This window comes from Schistocerca piceifrons, chromosome 3, assembly GCF_021461385.2.
Source record: "Schistocerca piceifrons isolate TAMUIC-IGC-003096 chromosome 3, iqSchPice1.1, whole genome shotgun sequence".
Classification (NCBI taxonomy): Eukaryota; Metazoa; Arthropoda; class Insecta; order Orthoptera; family Acrididae; genus Schistocerca; species Schistocerca piceifrons.
In genome coordinates this window covers 620,117,888-620,133,443 of record NC_060140.1, presented here as the reverse complement: position 1 = coordinate 620,133,443, position 15,556 = coordinate 620,117,888, and the positions used below count along the sequence as shown (strand labels likewise).

At 40.8% G+C, this 15,556-nt stretch overlaps 1 protein-coding gene across 1 annotated transcript in view; it reads left to right on the top strand.

Annotated features, from left to right (window-relative positions):
• LOC124788900 (juvenile hormone esterase-like) overlaps window positions 1-15,556 on the top strand; it is a 151,073-nt gene that overhangs the window by 29,390 nt on the left and 106,127 nt on the right. The window contains exons 2-3 of the mRNA XM_047256182.1: window positions 3,974-4,117; window positions 11,090-11,234. Of these exons, the coding sequence (XP_047112138.1) occupies window positions 3,974-4,117; window positions 11,090-11,234 (289 nt within the window). The remainder of the gene's footprint in view (window positions 1-3,973; window positions 4,118-11,089; window positions 11,235-15,556) is intronic.

The following is a 15,556-nucleotide window of genomic DNA, read 5'->3' as shown; positions in this document are numbered from 1 at the left end:
CTGCACGTCCAGCACGAACGCTGGTCCAACTGAGGCGCCAGGTGGAAATGGCATGGCAAGCCGTTCCACAGGACTACATCCAGCATCTCTACGACCGTCTCCATGGGAGAATAGCAGCCTGCATTGCTGCGAAAGGTGGATATACACTGTACTAGTGCCGACATTGTGCATGCTCTGTTGCCTGTGTCTATGTGCCTGTGGTTCTGTCAGTGTGATCATGTGATGTATCTGACCCCAGGAATGTGCCAATAAAGTTTCCCCTTCCTGGGACAATGAATTCACGGTGTTCTTATTTCAATTTCCAGGAGTGTATATGAAGATTTTTACCGGCAGGGACTCGAATTCGGATTTCCCGCTTATGGCGAGCGGTCACCTTAAACACTACGGCAAGCCGAGCACGCTTGCCAGACCGACCCAAACTTCCACGCGCTTGTGAAGGACGTTGTAACTGGTATGTGTAGGACACCATGCTTACCAATATGTTCCAAAACGCTGCGCACAGGCGGGATTTTTCCTGGGCTCGTATCTCATGTACTGTTGGTGATAGGAAGGTACAGTCAAGTGTTTTGGATAGCACTTGGGCTAGGGACCATTTGTACAACCACCACAAGGACCATTTCAACTATCCTACAGCACAGGTTCAAAATTTGAGTATTACACACTTCCTCCAGTTTAGGCAAATGGAGCAAATTGGTTCGTTCTTTTGGCATTAGGTGCGGTCTGTATTGCGCGTTAACGGCTTAAGGAAGCATTATTTATTTCATGGGCGCTTCCTGGGAACACCTCTAAGAAAGGCTTTTTACCATTTTTTCGCCGACAGTAACGTATATCTAAAACACTAACCGCGAAAAATTGCTCAAATTTTAGCGGCATATTCCCTAGGAATTTACATAGAAGTGCCATCTTTCCGTTTCCAAAAATCTGTATCCGCTACCGAGCAACGAAACATGATTTTTTGGTACCAAAACCGAGCCGCGGATTCCAGCTGGGCTATGGACACTAAATGACCGTAATTTTTTTTATATCCTAAGATCCCGATATAGAACGACCTTGAAAATTGTCCTGATATCTTTACCCGTTCCAGATATACAGAGGTTCATAGTTATACTACTTGTACAGGTGAAATACACACGTAAATTCCAGTGTGAGGCGGAAACGTAGTCTGTGAAGTGACGTAACACGGAGAAATATGCTGTAAAGTGTCAGAGTTATCATCAGAAGGGTTGTTAGAACCCTGTATTGTTGTAGTATTGGAACACATGCAAAATTTTTGTGCACTTAAAATCCTGTCTGAGATGTAAAATTAATTTTCAGTTTCACGTAAGTAAACTATTACACGTTCTACTGGCCCATAAAATTCTTTTCATATGAGTGAGATGCTCTTCTGTAGCAGAGAAATAAATTAAACTGGACGAAAAATGCTCCTGTAGGATCACAAAAAATGAGAATATGTTGCAGTTTAACTCATAATTAAAAGTGGGGTAGCGGCTTCTAACCTCCCCACAAAATATATTAAAGTAAATAATATGAATAATATTCCCCACCAAAATTCGTTCCCATTTAGTGTAACCTCAAAACAGAATTCTTTCTCGTTTGTAACCTCCCTACAAAATTCTTTTCACATTAACCTCCACACAAAATTCTTTCTGATTTAATCTAAGCTCAAAATTCATTCACGTTTAGCGTAACCTCAAAACAGAAAAATTCCTAAACCTCTCAACAGTAAAAATTATAATTATGTCGCTCACATTGAGTGTAACATCCCAATAAAAAAAAAATTCAGTAACCTGGTAATAAAACAATGTAACTAACCTCTCAATTAAATTGTCGATCACTTATGACTTTTCAATAATTCACTGTGAATTTAACCAGGTAAATTTTGGACGACAGTAGTGCTGCGTCATGGCCCTGAAAGATCATTCTGAATGAAAAAGGAAAAAATTCTTACCTCAATGAAGTCGCCGGATATATCTGCTCTTACAGTAAATTTTTCCGGCACAGCTCTGTGCAATGCTGGCCGATATATCTCTGATTTATGAAAGGAAGCAACTGATTTTTTTTTTCTTTTGCAACAATCGGGATGATCATGGATAGGAGAAATTTGTAAATTCCTTAAATTGAAGTGAATGGTTGTTAAAAGTTACTTTTTATGAGCAAGATTATTATTACGAGATTTTTAAAACGTTTATGTGGGACTTGAGATAACATTACTACATATGCGCGAGGCTGCTTTTTACCTTATACAATAATACTCAGGCTCCGGCATCGCTGCACCGCGACCGGGCCAGCCAACACGATACACCATACCAGACCAGAGCAGACTCCAGACTAGCCACAACTTACTGCTACAGCTACACAGTTCCTACTGCAGTCAACACTGCTCTCTGGTCAGAGACCTTGCATATCGCAGGCAGCGCATGAGCAATACATCAAAATTACATCTGCTCGGACCTCTTACAGGCTGTCTCATTCCATCTTCCTCAGCACATTTTGGCATTTTCGCTCTTTCTTATGCTGGGAGAGAAGGAGACAGCTGCAATGGGGAAGAGAAGAAAAGTAATAAATACTACAAGATAATAAACAGTGTCTGTGATATAGGAAGAGAGAAGGAGACAATGGCAGCATGAGAGATAGAGACGGATACAGTGGCGATGAAACATAGTTGACAATGACAGAACAGTTCTAGGTAAAGAGTGAAGGAGACAGTGTCAGTGGGAGAGAAGTAAAGAGAAGGAGAAAATGGAAGTGGGTGAGAGCCAGTGATAATGAGAGGCAGGGTATATGAAAATGACCATAAGGAAGAGAGAGATAGTCGAAGTGAGAAGAGACAATAGCTGTGGGAAGGAATGTTTCAGATGGTAGAAGTAAGAGAGAACAAGAGGAAGACAGTGAGCGGAGACAGTAGTAGTAGGACAGAACAAAGGAGACTGTGACTGTCAGGCGGGAGATAGTGCCAGTCAGAACAGTGGGTTAACGACAATAGTTTGGGGCCGGCCGTAGTGGCCGTGCGGTTCTAGGCGCTACAGTCTGGAGCCGAGTGACCGCTACGGTCGCAGGTTCGAATCCTGCCTCGGGCATGGATGTGTGTGATGCCCTTATGTTAGTTAGGTTTAAGTAGTTCTAAGTTCTAGGCGACTGATGACCTCAGAAGTTAAGTCGCACAGTGCTCAGAGCCATTTGAACCAATTTTTTGAATAGTTTGGGCTGCATGAGTGAGTGAGAATGGACAAGTGGGACTGGATGAGTATCAGTGACTTACCGCGATGGACTAGTAGGTTCAGCGAGTTACAGTTAGGGGAGCTTGATGGAGTGAGAAGTGAACTGCATACCAAAATATTTGGCAATTTTTTTAAAGATGCTGCGGAAGGTAGAATGAGGTAGCCGCTACCTCATTTCTCGTTAAGAGTTTTTAAATAGGAGCATATTCGTCTGTTTTGTACACTGATGGGAGCATTTTTCCGCTGGTGTTTTATATGAATGCTGTGTAAATACAGCAGTGCATAAATAATAAGTAAGATTTGTTTATTTGCTATGCTTCCTGGCGATGCAGTTTCTATGGCCAGTTGTTTACAAGTGAGCCGAAGTGAGTGGGAGAATATTTACATATACGAGCGTAAGCAATATGTGGAAGACAATTCATTGCGATCTGTTATGCAACAGAAATTGGAAAAGTATACAGACACGCAATTCTGGCGTGTTAATATCACGATGAAGAAGATCCAGCCATAGCTAACTGAAGCCTTGAAAATGAAAATCTACTTCGAATATGCATTCAAAAATAAAATACATTACTAAATATACAGTAAATGGCCTCTGTTGCTGAGTTGTCATTTCAATTTACTGCGTCGGTTTTGTTAAAAATGCGGTTTTGTGCTACCACCAAATTTGCAGTATTTTTCTCTCGTTCATAAATATTTCACATTTGATGCTGATATCAACGGTCTCATATGCAGAAGTGTACTAAATGTTACAGAGCCCTCAGCCTCCAGTGCCATGGATACATGTCCGCGATGCAACGGTTCCTGGACCAGCTTGCACGCAGAACTCTCTCCTCGAGACATTACGGCCTCCGATTGGAACTGAGGACTGCCTGTACTTGAACGTCTTTACACCAGAGGTAACTTGCACTTTGCGCCTTACCCATTGTAACGCATAGATTTTACAGCACGCCAATATATGTGCAGGGGGTAGTGCAACAGTTTAAAGCGATATAGTACTTCCGTTTCTGTTTTAATAATTCTTTGCTATCACGTAATGTTAACATCTGGAACAATAAAAACGTTAATATCAACTACTAGTTTAATTAATAGCTTCACTTTAAAGGCGGAGGACAAAGTTAATCTAAACACGGACAACGGTCTGAATATTGTGAAGATTTCTTACAGTAATAACGCTATTCATAAAATGTATCCTTTCAAGGCGGATCTTTGATCGGTTAAAACTTCCAGGCTGAGAAACTGTTGCCGATGTGTATAACTATACCCTGACTTTCGTCTCCGAGGGCGGGAGACATCTTCGGAGGTAAAATGGCAACTGCAAGGAGCACTCCAGAGGCCCAAATTTATAGCGCCGTATACAGGGGACACCACTCGTCACGTGATACCGACTGCAGAATTATCTCGAGCTGTCTCTAAAAGTAGCTTATCGTCTTTCCGTTGGCACTAAATCGACACATATATTTTATCTAACTTAACGTCTTCTTCTTTTCTGTTAAAATCATTATGGTGTTTGTGAACATCTCTTGGCCTCTCTGCATATGCGCGTAATAATGCTAAAACGCTCTTTATTTCGTAGTTTCCATCTCGGAAGACATCTTCTACTATAGTCGATTGTCAGTATATCCCACGAGACATCCCCTTTTGTGTTCGACTTTAGTGTGTTAATACGCCATGTATACTTTTACACAACTACATGGAATTTTGTATACCCCAGATGACGTTAGTGGACGCCGTACACCTTTTGCCGTTCTTAATTATTCTTTTATTTTCTTGGTAGGTCTACAGATTGCTTTAACCATATATTTGGCCGAGACTTTCCCCATACGATCCGTAATCTTGTCAATAAACGAGAGGAAAACATCCCCTAGTTGGCGGTCGTTGTCCTTCATTAGTCCTGGCTTTCTCACTTATTGGATAGAGTACCCGATCCGCCTTCTTCCCGAAGTAACCATTCTTCTTGAATGCCGACTATTCAGCTCATCTTGTAAATAAACTAGCCCGTGAATTTCAAACATCCTGTCCACCAATTTGTTTGACAGCACTGCAAATGGCTGCATCATCTAACCACTGTTTCACGATTCGTCGTTGCCCGCGTAGTTCCGCCGACTCATCATGAATTGTTGCAGCGTTTAATCCCTTTCGAATACAGATAAACCTCTCCATACCCCACTTTATCAACGGGCTGCGCCATTTCTTTTTCATTCCTCGCTGGTGTGTTACGGCACTGTAGTCCGAGGATTTCAATGCTTACCATCACTGAAGAGATTTACCTGGAAACAAAGCAAAAATAATTACGTAACTTTATAACTGCACCTCGTACATATATCGGCGCACAGGCATCACGTAATGTGACAGTGGATATCGCGCCTGTAAGGAGCCTAGGGGAGGAGACTTGGCCGAGGTCAGCTGGCGACGCGGCGATAAGCGACCCCACCTGCAGCTGGTGTGGAGAAATCGGGACGAGTTGTCTATTGAGGTTGCGTGACCGTGTGCTTTTAGGAATACTGGGCCTGCTATGATTCTGTTAGCTACTCTTAATCGAAACGTGCCTTTCTAGAGCGATAATTTTTACGTCAGAGGTTAAGAGCGTAAATGAATAGTGAACAATTTTATAACAGATTAACAGTACGAAATTAATAACTTTTGATTGTATGGCGGTACACATGAGAGCCAAGTGGTAAAAAACTACGTAAGCTCTACGGTACTACAGTATTCGAACAATTAAAAACAAATTGAAATTTAGATTGAAGCGAGTATAAGCACCATAACAAGGTGAAAGATACAGTTTGCCCTTGCAGCACGAGCAAGTCATATCGTACAATTTTTAGATTGGCGTTTATCTGTTAATAAATACGCAGCTAGTCCATTTTTTACGATTTATTCAACCATGAACATGTTTTAGAGCCACTGCAGGCCCTCTTCAGATGGCGGTGTTACAGGAACATTATGTTGTGGACCAAGTATAGCTAGATGCTGGCGGAAATGGAAATTTAGTAATCGGTGACGAAACATTTACGAATGTTCTAGATACTTACAGTGAATGCACTGCCTTGTGATATTCACATCAGATTGCTTCTTATAACGAGCGTTATTAAGCTATGTACGCAAATAAACACAGTATGTAGCGACACTTGGTTCTACACTGGCTCACAGGGTGTAAACATTCGATGTTTTTACAAAGAATATGGATGTGACAGATACTGCACTTTACTCCATAATAGTCTGGCAAGAGATTCGTTGCATTATGATGCAAATATAACTAGTACAGATCTTACATTTCAGTAAATGTTGCTAGCTACATACAAAAGGTAAACAGCTGGAGGTGAGTAATTAATACATAATTAAAAACTTCTTGTAAGTTACAGAATACCATAGTCGTTATACACCAAGAAGAACAAGATTTATGCAGGAAGATGAATTATTCTCATTTTTGTTGTTTTGGTTCCAGGATAAAAATCACAGTCGTAGTTAGCCATCCACAATGGATATACTGAAATTTTTAGATTTATTGATTTTTGTATGACAAGTTGATTTTTACATGCTAACAAGTTTAGCACCGCCGTCATTTGAATTTTGTTCAAGTTACATTTATGACAGCGCCAGTGCTAATTGCAGTAAATATCATTTGAGACAGATCTACCGTTTCAATGGTGTTTAATAAATTAGCGCAGAAAATTATAGATTTGAGTAATTACGCATGTCGATTTTTTTTCATTGTTAGCTAACAGTTGTGGTACAGCTACGTTCGACATGTCATTTTAATTAGCGAAATCGTGCACTTGTGTAGCTTGAAAACTGCAGAAATTACTAGTTAGTAATACTAGCACTGGAGCAGGCGATTAAAGCTAAAACGATATTCTTGGATTTACCTGTCGCTGGGGATAAAAACGACGCTACTGGGACTGGAGAGGAACTCTGCGGGGGGCAATCGTGGAGGTGAGATCGTGTCGCGTGTAGCAGAAGATGTATTTATTTTAGTGTATGAGACGCAAGTTTTAGGACTCTTGTTATGAACCAAGATATCGGAACTCTGTCGATTTTTACCCGTGAACGTTCACGAGACTTGTACTGACTGAGCACAGTCACAAGCTTGGGTTTTCTCGTCGGGACTCCGCCAATTTTTGACGTGAAAATCACCAACATTTATAAAATTGAGAGGTTTCCATAGCTCAAATACGTTGAACTTGTTTTTCGTGTGATAACCACAGTATGAAGTCGATATCATTCGTGATTAGCCTGAACTGCATATTGATTTGGGCATCGGTTGTCAGTAGTTAGCAGTTTTACACTGTTTTGTCAGTACTGGAGCTTTCGATCTGGTGTAATGACTACGTATGTTTAAAGCCATAATTAATGTGGAAACTGGATTATTTGTGACGTTTTTCACGTGGTCAGACCTCGATTTCTATGGATCAGAGAGATAAGGATCAATGGTTTTGGATAGCTCTGTTTCTAGCGACCATTTGTATAGCAAATGGAGGAACGAGCTTACTGTAGCTATCGTACAATACAAGGTCAAAATTTAAACGTTACACTCTTCCTCCAGCCCAGGAAAATTGAGCAAATCGGTTGATTCTTTTCCATTGGGTTTTGCCTAGGATGGATCTCAGGCACCTTATAAAAGCACCATTTGTTCGTGGGCAGTTCCTGAGAAAACCCGAAAAACCATGATTTTTGGTACGAGAAGTACCAATTGTGGGACTGGACATTTCTATAATTTCTATTCATGGCAGATCATCGAAATTTTGATAATATGTTCTTAAGATGATATTCTCAGGTAACTTCGAAACTTCTTTAGAAATCATTATCTGTTAAAGAATCCAGAGGTTCAAATTTGCGTACTTACGCACGTATAATATGCACATAATATTCGGTCTGAGGCGTAGTCCCAAATGCAACTGACATATTGGACGCTTGGCAAAGGTTCCAGGGTCATTTCAAGGGTCACCAAAATATCCAGATGAGATTTTCACTCTGCAGCTCAGTGTGCGGTGATATGAAACTTCCTGCTAGACTAAAACTGTGTGCCGGACCGAGACTCGAACTCGGGACCTTTGCCTACCGCGAGCAAGTGCTCTACCAACTGAGCTACCCAAGTACGACTCACGATCCGTCCTCACAGCTTCAATTCTGCCAGTACCTTGTCTCCTACCTTCCAAACTTCACAGAATATCTTCTGGAAACATACCCTACACTGTGGCTAAGCCATGTCTCCACAATATCCTTTCTTCCAGGAGCGCTGGTTTTGAAAGGTTCGCAGAAGACTCTAACAGAAGGGCGAGGAATCAGCAGCCTCAATCCTCATTCCGCCTTCCTCACCAAAATTTTTGGCATGCGAACGTATTCGCGCTTTTTTGTACTGAAAGGCAGCAGCAAAGAGACAGTGGCGATTGAAGAGAGAGGAGGCAGTGCCAGTGGGAGAGAAAGAGAGAGGAGGCAGTGATGGTGCGACGGAGGATGTGGCAACAAAAGAGAAAGAGAAAAGAATGAGGAAAAGAGCAGTGGGAGGCAAAGAGACAGTAGGTGCTGATGATCAGTGAGAGACAGTGGCAGCAAAAGAGAAAGAAGAGGTGGATGGAGATAAGAGTGGAAGTAAAAGAGAGAGGAGACAGTGGAAATGAAAAATGCATATGAATGGAGACCATAAATAGCTTTGGTGGGTCTGGAACCTCCCAGACTGGAGAATTTTAGCTTGAAGGTATGGGGGAGGGCGTATTTTGAATTGAAATTTTAAACACGTAGGCGTGGCAGGATAAAGCAAGTTTGACCCCCAGAATTTCTGAGCTGCTGAGGTATGACGGAGTCAATGGCAGTGGGAAAGAAAGACAAAAGGAGACAGGTGTAAGTGTGAGGGGAGACAGTGGCAACGTGATCTATTGTGAATCTGTGAGATAAAAACGAGACAGTGGGAGAGAGACATATATAGACAGTGGCAGTGAGAGGGAGATGCTGAGTACGAAGGCTTACCGACAAAGAGGGAGTCGGTGAGAAGATTTAGAATGTCCTGTGTTAAAAGACCGTGAAAACGTCAAAATTTTTTGTGAGGAATGAGTGAGGATTGAACCAGCAGGTTGCCCACTCTCCTGTCAGGGTTTTTAAAAGAGGTAGATATTCACCTTTTTTTTGCTCCGACCATCTGTATCTGCGACTGGTTATTCTTTATGTACAACGCAGCCAATCGAAATGATTGGATGAAGCAGCGATGTGTTTGCTGACTTAAAGTTCATTACTGTCAGATAAGCATTGGTTTTACTTTTTGGTAGAGAGAAAAAAAAGAAATTTAAAAGGTTACAACCAGTTTTATTTTTTCTGGATGCAAGAGCAATCCCATCAACCTCCTGCGAAGCACTACACGATAGCACCACTCTCACTGACAGACTCAGACTTCAATTGATCCCCTGCGTGCACCGTGGCTCAGCCATTCACTAACATGCTTCTTATGCTTAGCAGTAGCTACATTCTTCTTAAGATCGTTATTCGTCTTATGTGACAAACATTCTATAATAGAATCCACAAAAAGTAATGGCGTATACTAGTAGTATAGTCTGTCTGTAAACTCAAGAGCGAGCAGCGCTCTTGGTGGGGGAAGTGGCCTTTCCCGGAAGAATCCTGCCACCGGCCTACAGGGCAACCCAAAATCAGTGGCCCCTTACCTGTCTAGCGGTGTAGTTCGGCGTGCAGTGATATACGTCGTTTCTCTTCGTGGGATCTTAGTTGCCAATCTCAGTCTGTTGACTTTGTGTACTCACTGATATACTTCAGTATCCGGAAGTGATGGATAATCGCCCTGCATTGCGAGAAAATGTGCAGAATACGAAGGAGAGGAGGTATTTGCGCAGAACAAGCGTTCGATCGTCTCTAACTTTACTACAGCTTGTGTTAAGGAGGCGACACAAAACGAACTGTTGGCTAATATTACCAGTCACAATCAAAGGGCTGCAGTTTATGCAAACGTCAGCCTCGCCACAATAGGACGCATAAGGAAGGAACGCGAAAACAAGGCGCATGATTTACTGGAATCGCCGCGAAGGAAAACTAAAAATTTAGGGAGGAAACCCATCGATATAGACAGTTTCACAAAATCGGTCATTCGACAAACGATGGAGGACTTTTACATGAACCAAATAATAATGCCCACATTACGGAAATTACTCACTGGCGTGAAACAAAAAGTGCATTTTCGTTGCAGGAAGATGTTTTACACGAGACATTGCGTGAAATGGGATGTACCTGGAAATACTTTTCAGACATGTTTACGAAGGTAATGACAAAAAAAGCAGTGCGAATCGAACTAATACAACACACGTAATTATAAATATCTGGTTACTTTTTAAACACTCTTCGTGTTGCAAGAATTGTTAAGTTTTAATGCAGCCCTTCAAAGGGAACTTCTACCTTTTAGTAGAAATACAAAGTAAGAACAAGCCTTAAATTCTACAGACTGATTGCACTACATCTGGTTTGTCTTACGAATAGAGGAACATACATTCATACGAATAGGCATTCGGTTCTATGTTTGTAGTAGAATCCTGATTTCCATTCTTATGTTAATATTATTTACTCTATAGTGTTTTGTTTAGAAGAAGCTATCGTCTTTTGTTTTCCTTATACTCTTAAAGCATTTGTCTAAAAATAAACGCAGACGGGACGTATCTGTACACGGCGTCGTCACAGATTTAAAGCGCGCGCCGCGGTAGGTACTGTACTACGTTGTGGAACAGCCTGTAGAAGCGCCCTGTGACGTAGCAGGGTAGGCAGAGTGGGGACTCGCGCGCTCGCTCTTCAGTTTACCGACAGACTATAATTTCTTTACGATTATTAACTGTGTTAGCATGTCGGTACCAACAGTTCAAATAACGATGCTATTTCAGCTAAAGCCTGCAAAACTGCTTCCTGTCATGGTCTGGATTCATGGTGGTGGGTTTGTGGAAGGTGCCGCCACCTGGTATGAACCTGGCTTTCTACTTGACCACGAAATTGTCCTCGTCACGACTAACTACCGCGTTGGTCCCTTAGGTAAGTAAGTGCTGCTGCCCTACAATATCTCATCAACATATAGAAATATATATTCCTGATAGGGAATGTAATTTATGTTAATAACTTTCAATACATAGACACTTAAAATATTTTTACAGCAGAGTGCTACATGCTTGCTATGTCTTTCTAGCAATTTTCAGTTGCATGATACACAGATACCTCGGAACATGTATGACAAAATAAAGCTTTGTGTTGCGGGATAATGAGATAACGAAATTGGTGACGTATGAGAGACAATACCGTAGAGCTAGGATTTTTAAAGTACTCTTTTTACTGAGTTTTTTTCTTTTTCGCAATACTAATCATAAGTCTTACTTGTATTATGTTCTATAAACCTTTCTTTCCAATTTTTGCTCTGGCCCTGCTTCCTTCAAGGCTCTGATTCCTCTCATTTGTAAAAGATTAACTTTTTTTAATGCGTCTGGATGTAATGCTAATTACTGCTGGAAAAAGTGCTACGAGACTGGGAACAGACGCATGCAGACGAGTAGTTGGCTCTCGGAGCGTAAGCTGGCGGAGATCTGACAGGGTTACCCTCAGGTAAGTAGACTAACTGGAGGATAAGGGATATGGTCCGGTGGGTGGGCGAGGTGGTTGAAGAAAAGACGCTACAATAACCATAATATACTTTATTTTCAGGGAAACTACGATACACAACTTACAAACATGACCCAAAAATCGAATATGCAAACAAAAATCGCGGTGATGAGACGAACTCATTACAATTTGCAGCATGATTCTACGGTAACTTCTAAGAAAGACTGGTTTTCAATTAGTAATATTACACTGGAAAATAGAAATAAACGACCATGAAGCAATTGGAGCGATTACATAATATGAAGCTTCAAATGAAGGTGGATTTACTTCAGAAGCTATAAATGATTTTATAAAATATAAATGTATAAACGTGCCACAGTCATAGATTCACCAATCAGGCAGAATCAATTCCTTACCAAAGCATCCCAGTTAACGACTACCTACAGTTAGTTGTTAGATATACTATAAATGATTATTCAAGTAAATGGCGATTGATAAACCATGGACTGTGGGGAAACCGGAACAGAAGAGAATCGTAGCTTTGAGATGTGGCGCTGCAGACGAATGTTGAAAATTAGTGGATTGATAAGTTAAGGTATGAGGAGGTTCTGCACAGAATCGGAGAGCAAAGGGTTATGTGGAAAACACTGACAAGTAGAAGGGACAGAATGATAGGATGTCTGTTAATACATCAGGGAATGACTTCCATGGTACTAGAGGGAGCGGTACAGGGCAAAAATGGTAGAGGAAGACAGAAACTGGAATACATCCAGCAAATAACTGAGGACGTAGGTTGCAAGGTTACAAGTGTTATTCTGAGATGAAGAGACTGACACAGGAGAGGAATTCCTGGCGGGCCGTATCAAACCAGTCAGAAGACCGATGACTGAAAAACAGAGAGAGAGAGAGAAGTATGGTATGAAATAATAGGAAGAAGAATGCACATTCTTCAAGCTAGCAATACGTGTTTTTGATTTTATCATAACTATTCCCTGTTGTAAAAAGGAATGTAAGCATGTTTCGCTGGTAACTTCTGTAATACTGTGCTATTTTTGTACTGAGAGCTCACAAAATGATCGGAATAATTGTGGGTTTATTCTAATGATGCGTGTATATGTACAGGAGCTTAGTTTCGAATAATGTTCGTTGTTTCAGTTTTTCATATGGATTCAAAATGTGACGCCACAGTAAATATTTAAGGGCGAGCAGCAGCGAGCACGCGATCTTTCGCCAGTAGCCCGTCGTCTTCTGAGGTCTCCGTCTTTTGCGGATGGTACTGTATCAGCGGGTTAGCGTGGCGCCAGTCGAGGTAGTCTGGGCGGCGAATACCATAGTATGAATTTAAATTTTCAGTGTACTTAGAATATTTGACGGTGCTTTTGTGATTGAGTTTGAGTGCCCTTACGAACTTTATTTGTGGGAACAGAGGCAGAATACTCACTGTTTTGCAGCAATTAATATTGAGACTTGCAGTTGGTGACGTTGTGCGCTGATTTTCGCAGTGATTAATAGGTTTACGAAATTTGGTTTTATGTTCTCGGTTAATAATCAGCAACTCTATTGTTGGACATTGAGTACTTGCTTTCAAATCTCGTGATTAACGGGCTGTTAAACGAACTTTACACGATTTTGTTCCTTTTCCATGATTTGCTACTTTACGTTAATTATTATTTATATCTTTGTTTTGATTTGAGTGTGCAATTGTGTAAGGCCACCGTTCGCATATGTGTGAATTATTTGCAATAAATCTTTAACTGTTTTAAACGATAATTATCGTGTTGCGTCAGCATTATTAATCCCACAGGATTTATTAATTTACTTTATTTATTTATTAATTATTCCAATAACTTACCTACTATATTATAAAGTCCTAAGAGCTTCGTTTTGATAAGAATTGCGGAGGCGATACTTCTGTTGCCTTGCTGAACAATAAATTCTGATAAAATTGTCTTCGAACTGTTTTACAGTTTTAGCAATTTCAGGAACACAAATGAAGTATTGGATTAGACGACGAAAATGATGAATTTCCCAAAGCAATAGAGTGTCAACTTTTTTGTTTATTATTCATTTACCTGTGAGAGGAGAGGGGGCTAGCAGCAAGGGATAAAGCCACTCTTGAGCCAAAAATTTTACACGTTTAATAAAGATTTAAATTAATAAAGCAGATGAAATAAATTCTGTGATTAAGGTGAGTACGGAGAGGGAGAAACACAAGGATGGGGTAAGGTGCAGCGTTGTTAATTAGTGATGGAGGAAGAGTTATGAAACGTCCCCTTTGAACAATTAAACACGACTGTGCTTTTACTGACACACAATATTTTTAGCGCAACGCAATCTGACTTTCAAAAATCCATACAAAAGAATGGCCCTGACTAACATTAACCTATACCTTTCACAAATCACTTACCTCACAAAAATCTTCGTTACTGGAACTACTGCAATACAGCGAGCGCCACTACTGCCAGCTAAATAAAAGATTCAAACTACGGAAGGCACTAACTACTGATAGGCATAGTTAGCAAATGAAAGATTTTAATAGAGAACAAACAATGTATTTACCTTAATAGTGTTGAAAAATCATAATATACATAACAGATCATGACATCCAGTCTTAGAAATTTCCAAACTCCGCCATCTCTCTCCCCACATCCACCACTGCTGGCGGCTCACCTCCAACTGCGCAACGCTACGCGCTGTTCACGTCCAGCTGCCGCTGCCCAACACTACAATGGCAGACAACAATGCAAACTAGCCACAGACTGCACACAGCACAGCCAGTGATTTTCATACAGAGCGCTACGTAACGTTGCCAATGAGAAAACATAAACAGCCTACTTACATAGCCCCCATGCTCCCCACAAAAAATTTTACAAATTGTTTTGGGCAGTGGTCAATAACGATTTGATAAAAATTTTCATAATTACAGTAAGAAAGATATCAAATGCACACACTTATTAATACAATGTTGGTCAAAAGCTAAAATTTTCTCACAGTCCATAAAGACAGTCCTGATCGTTCATCACAGTAAAATTGCAGTGTTTTTCTCAAAGTCTGAGCAGTAAAAGAAAATGCACACGGAAGTAATGGATTTCCATGCAGTCTTGAAGAAGTAGTGTTGTCCTTCCAACAGAAAGACAATGCTGACTCTTGACATGCTGACAGGTAATGGGCCACAACAGAGCAAACCCACAGCAGAGTCAGTCGAAGTTTTGAAGAATATTGGTAGGTAGGTCATCACAGAACAGACCACTGTAGTCTTGTTAGAGATTACGGTATTGGTGGGCCACCAGAGGCGCAGACCCACTGTAGTCCTTGTAGAAATAATGGTACTGATGAATCATCAAAGGTGTAGACCCACTGTAGTCCTTGTAGAGATGGCCAGCAGCCATCTGTTGCGACTGTGCAGGTGCACAATCACCATTGAAGAGTCTTGCGGACAATATAGCAAGTCCATAACCACCACTTGTGCACTCAAAAAGTTTTTGGAATTGTCCTTAGAACCAGCAATGCTGTTATCCAGTCCCTTGCTGAATTATTAACACACATGTAAACACTAGCAGTCCCTACTTCTCACATATTGTCCATATACTATGACCAACAGAAATGTGTGCAGTGAAATGTAACTTACAAGTTACTTAATTTGATGAACTGGTGTCAATTACAATTGTGTAACATAAAAATACAATAACAAAGGTACAAAATACATCATTAAAGAACATAACAATACAGATAACATTTGTGGTACAGGCTTTACAAAAGAATCG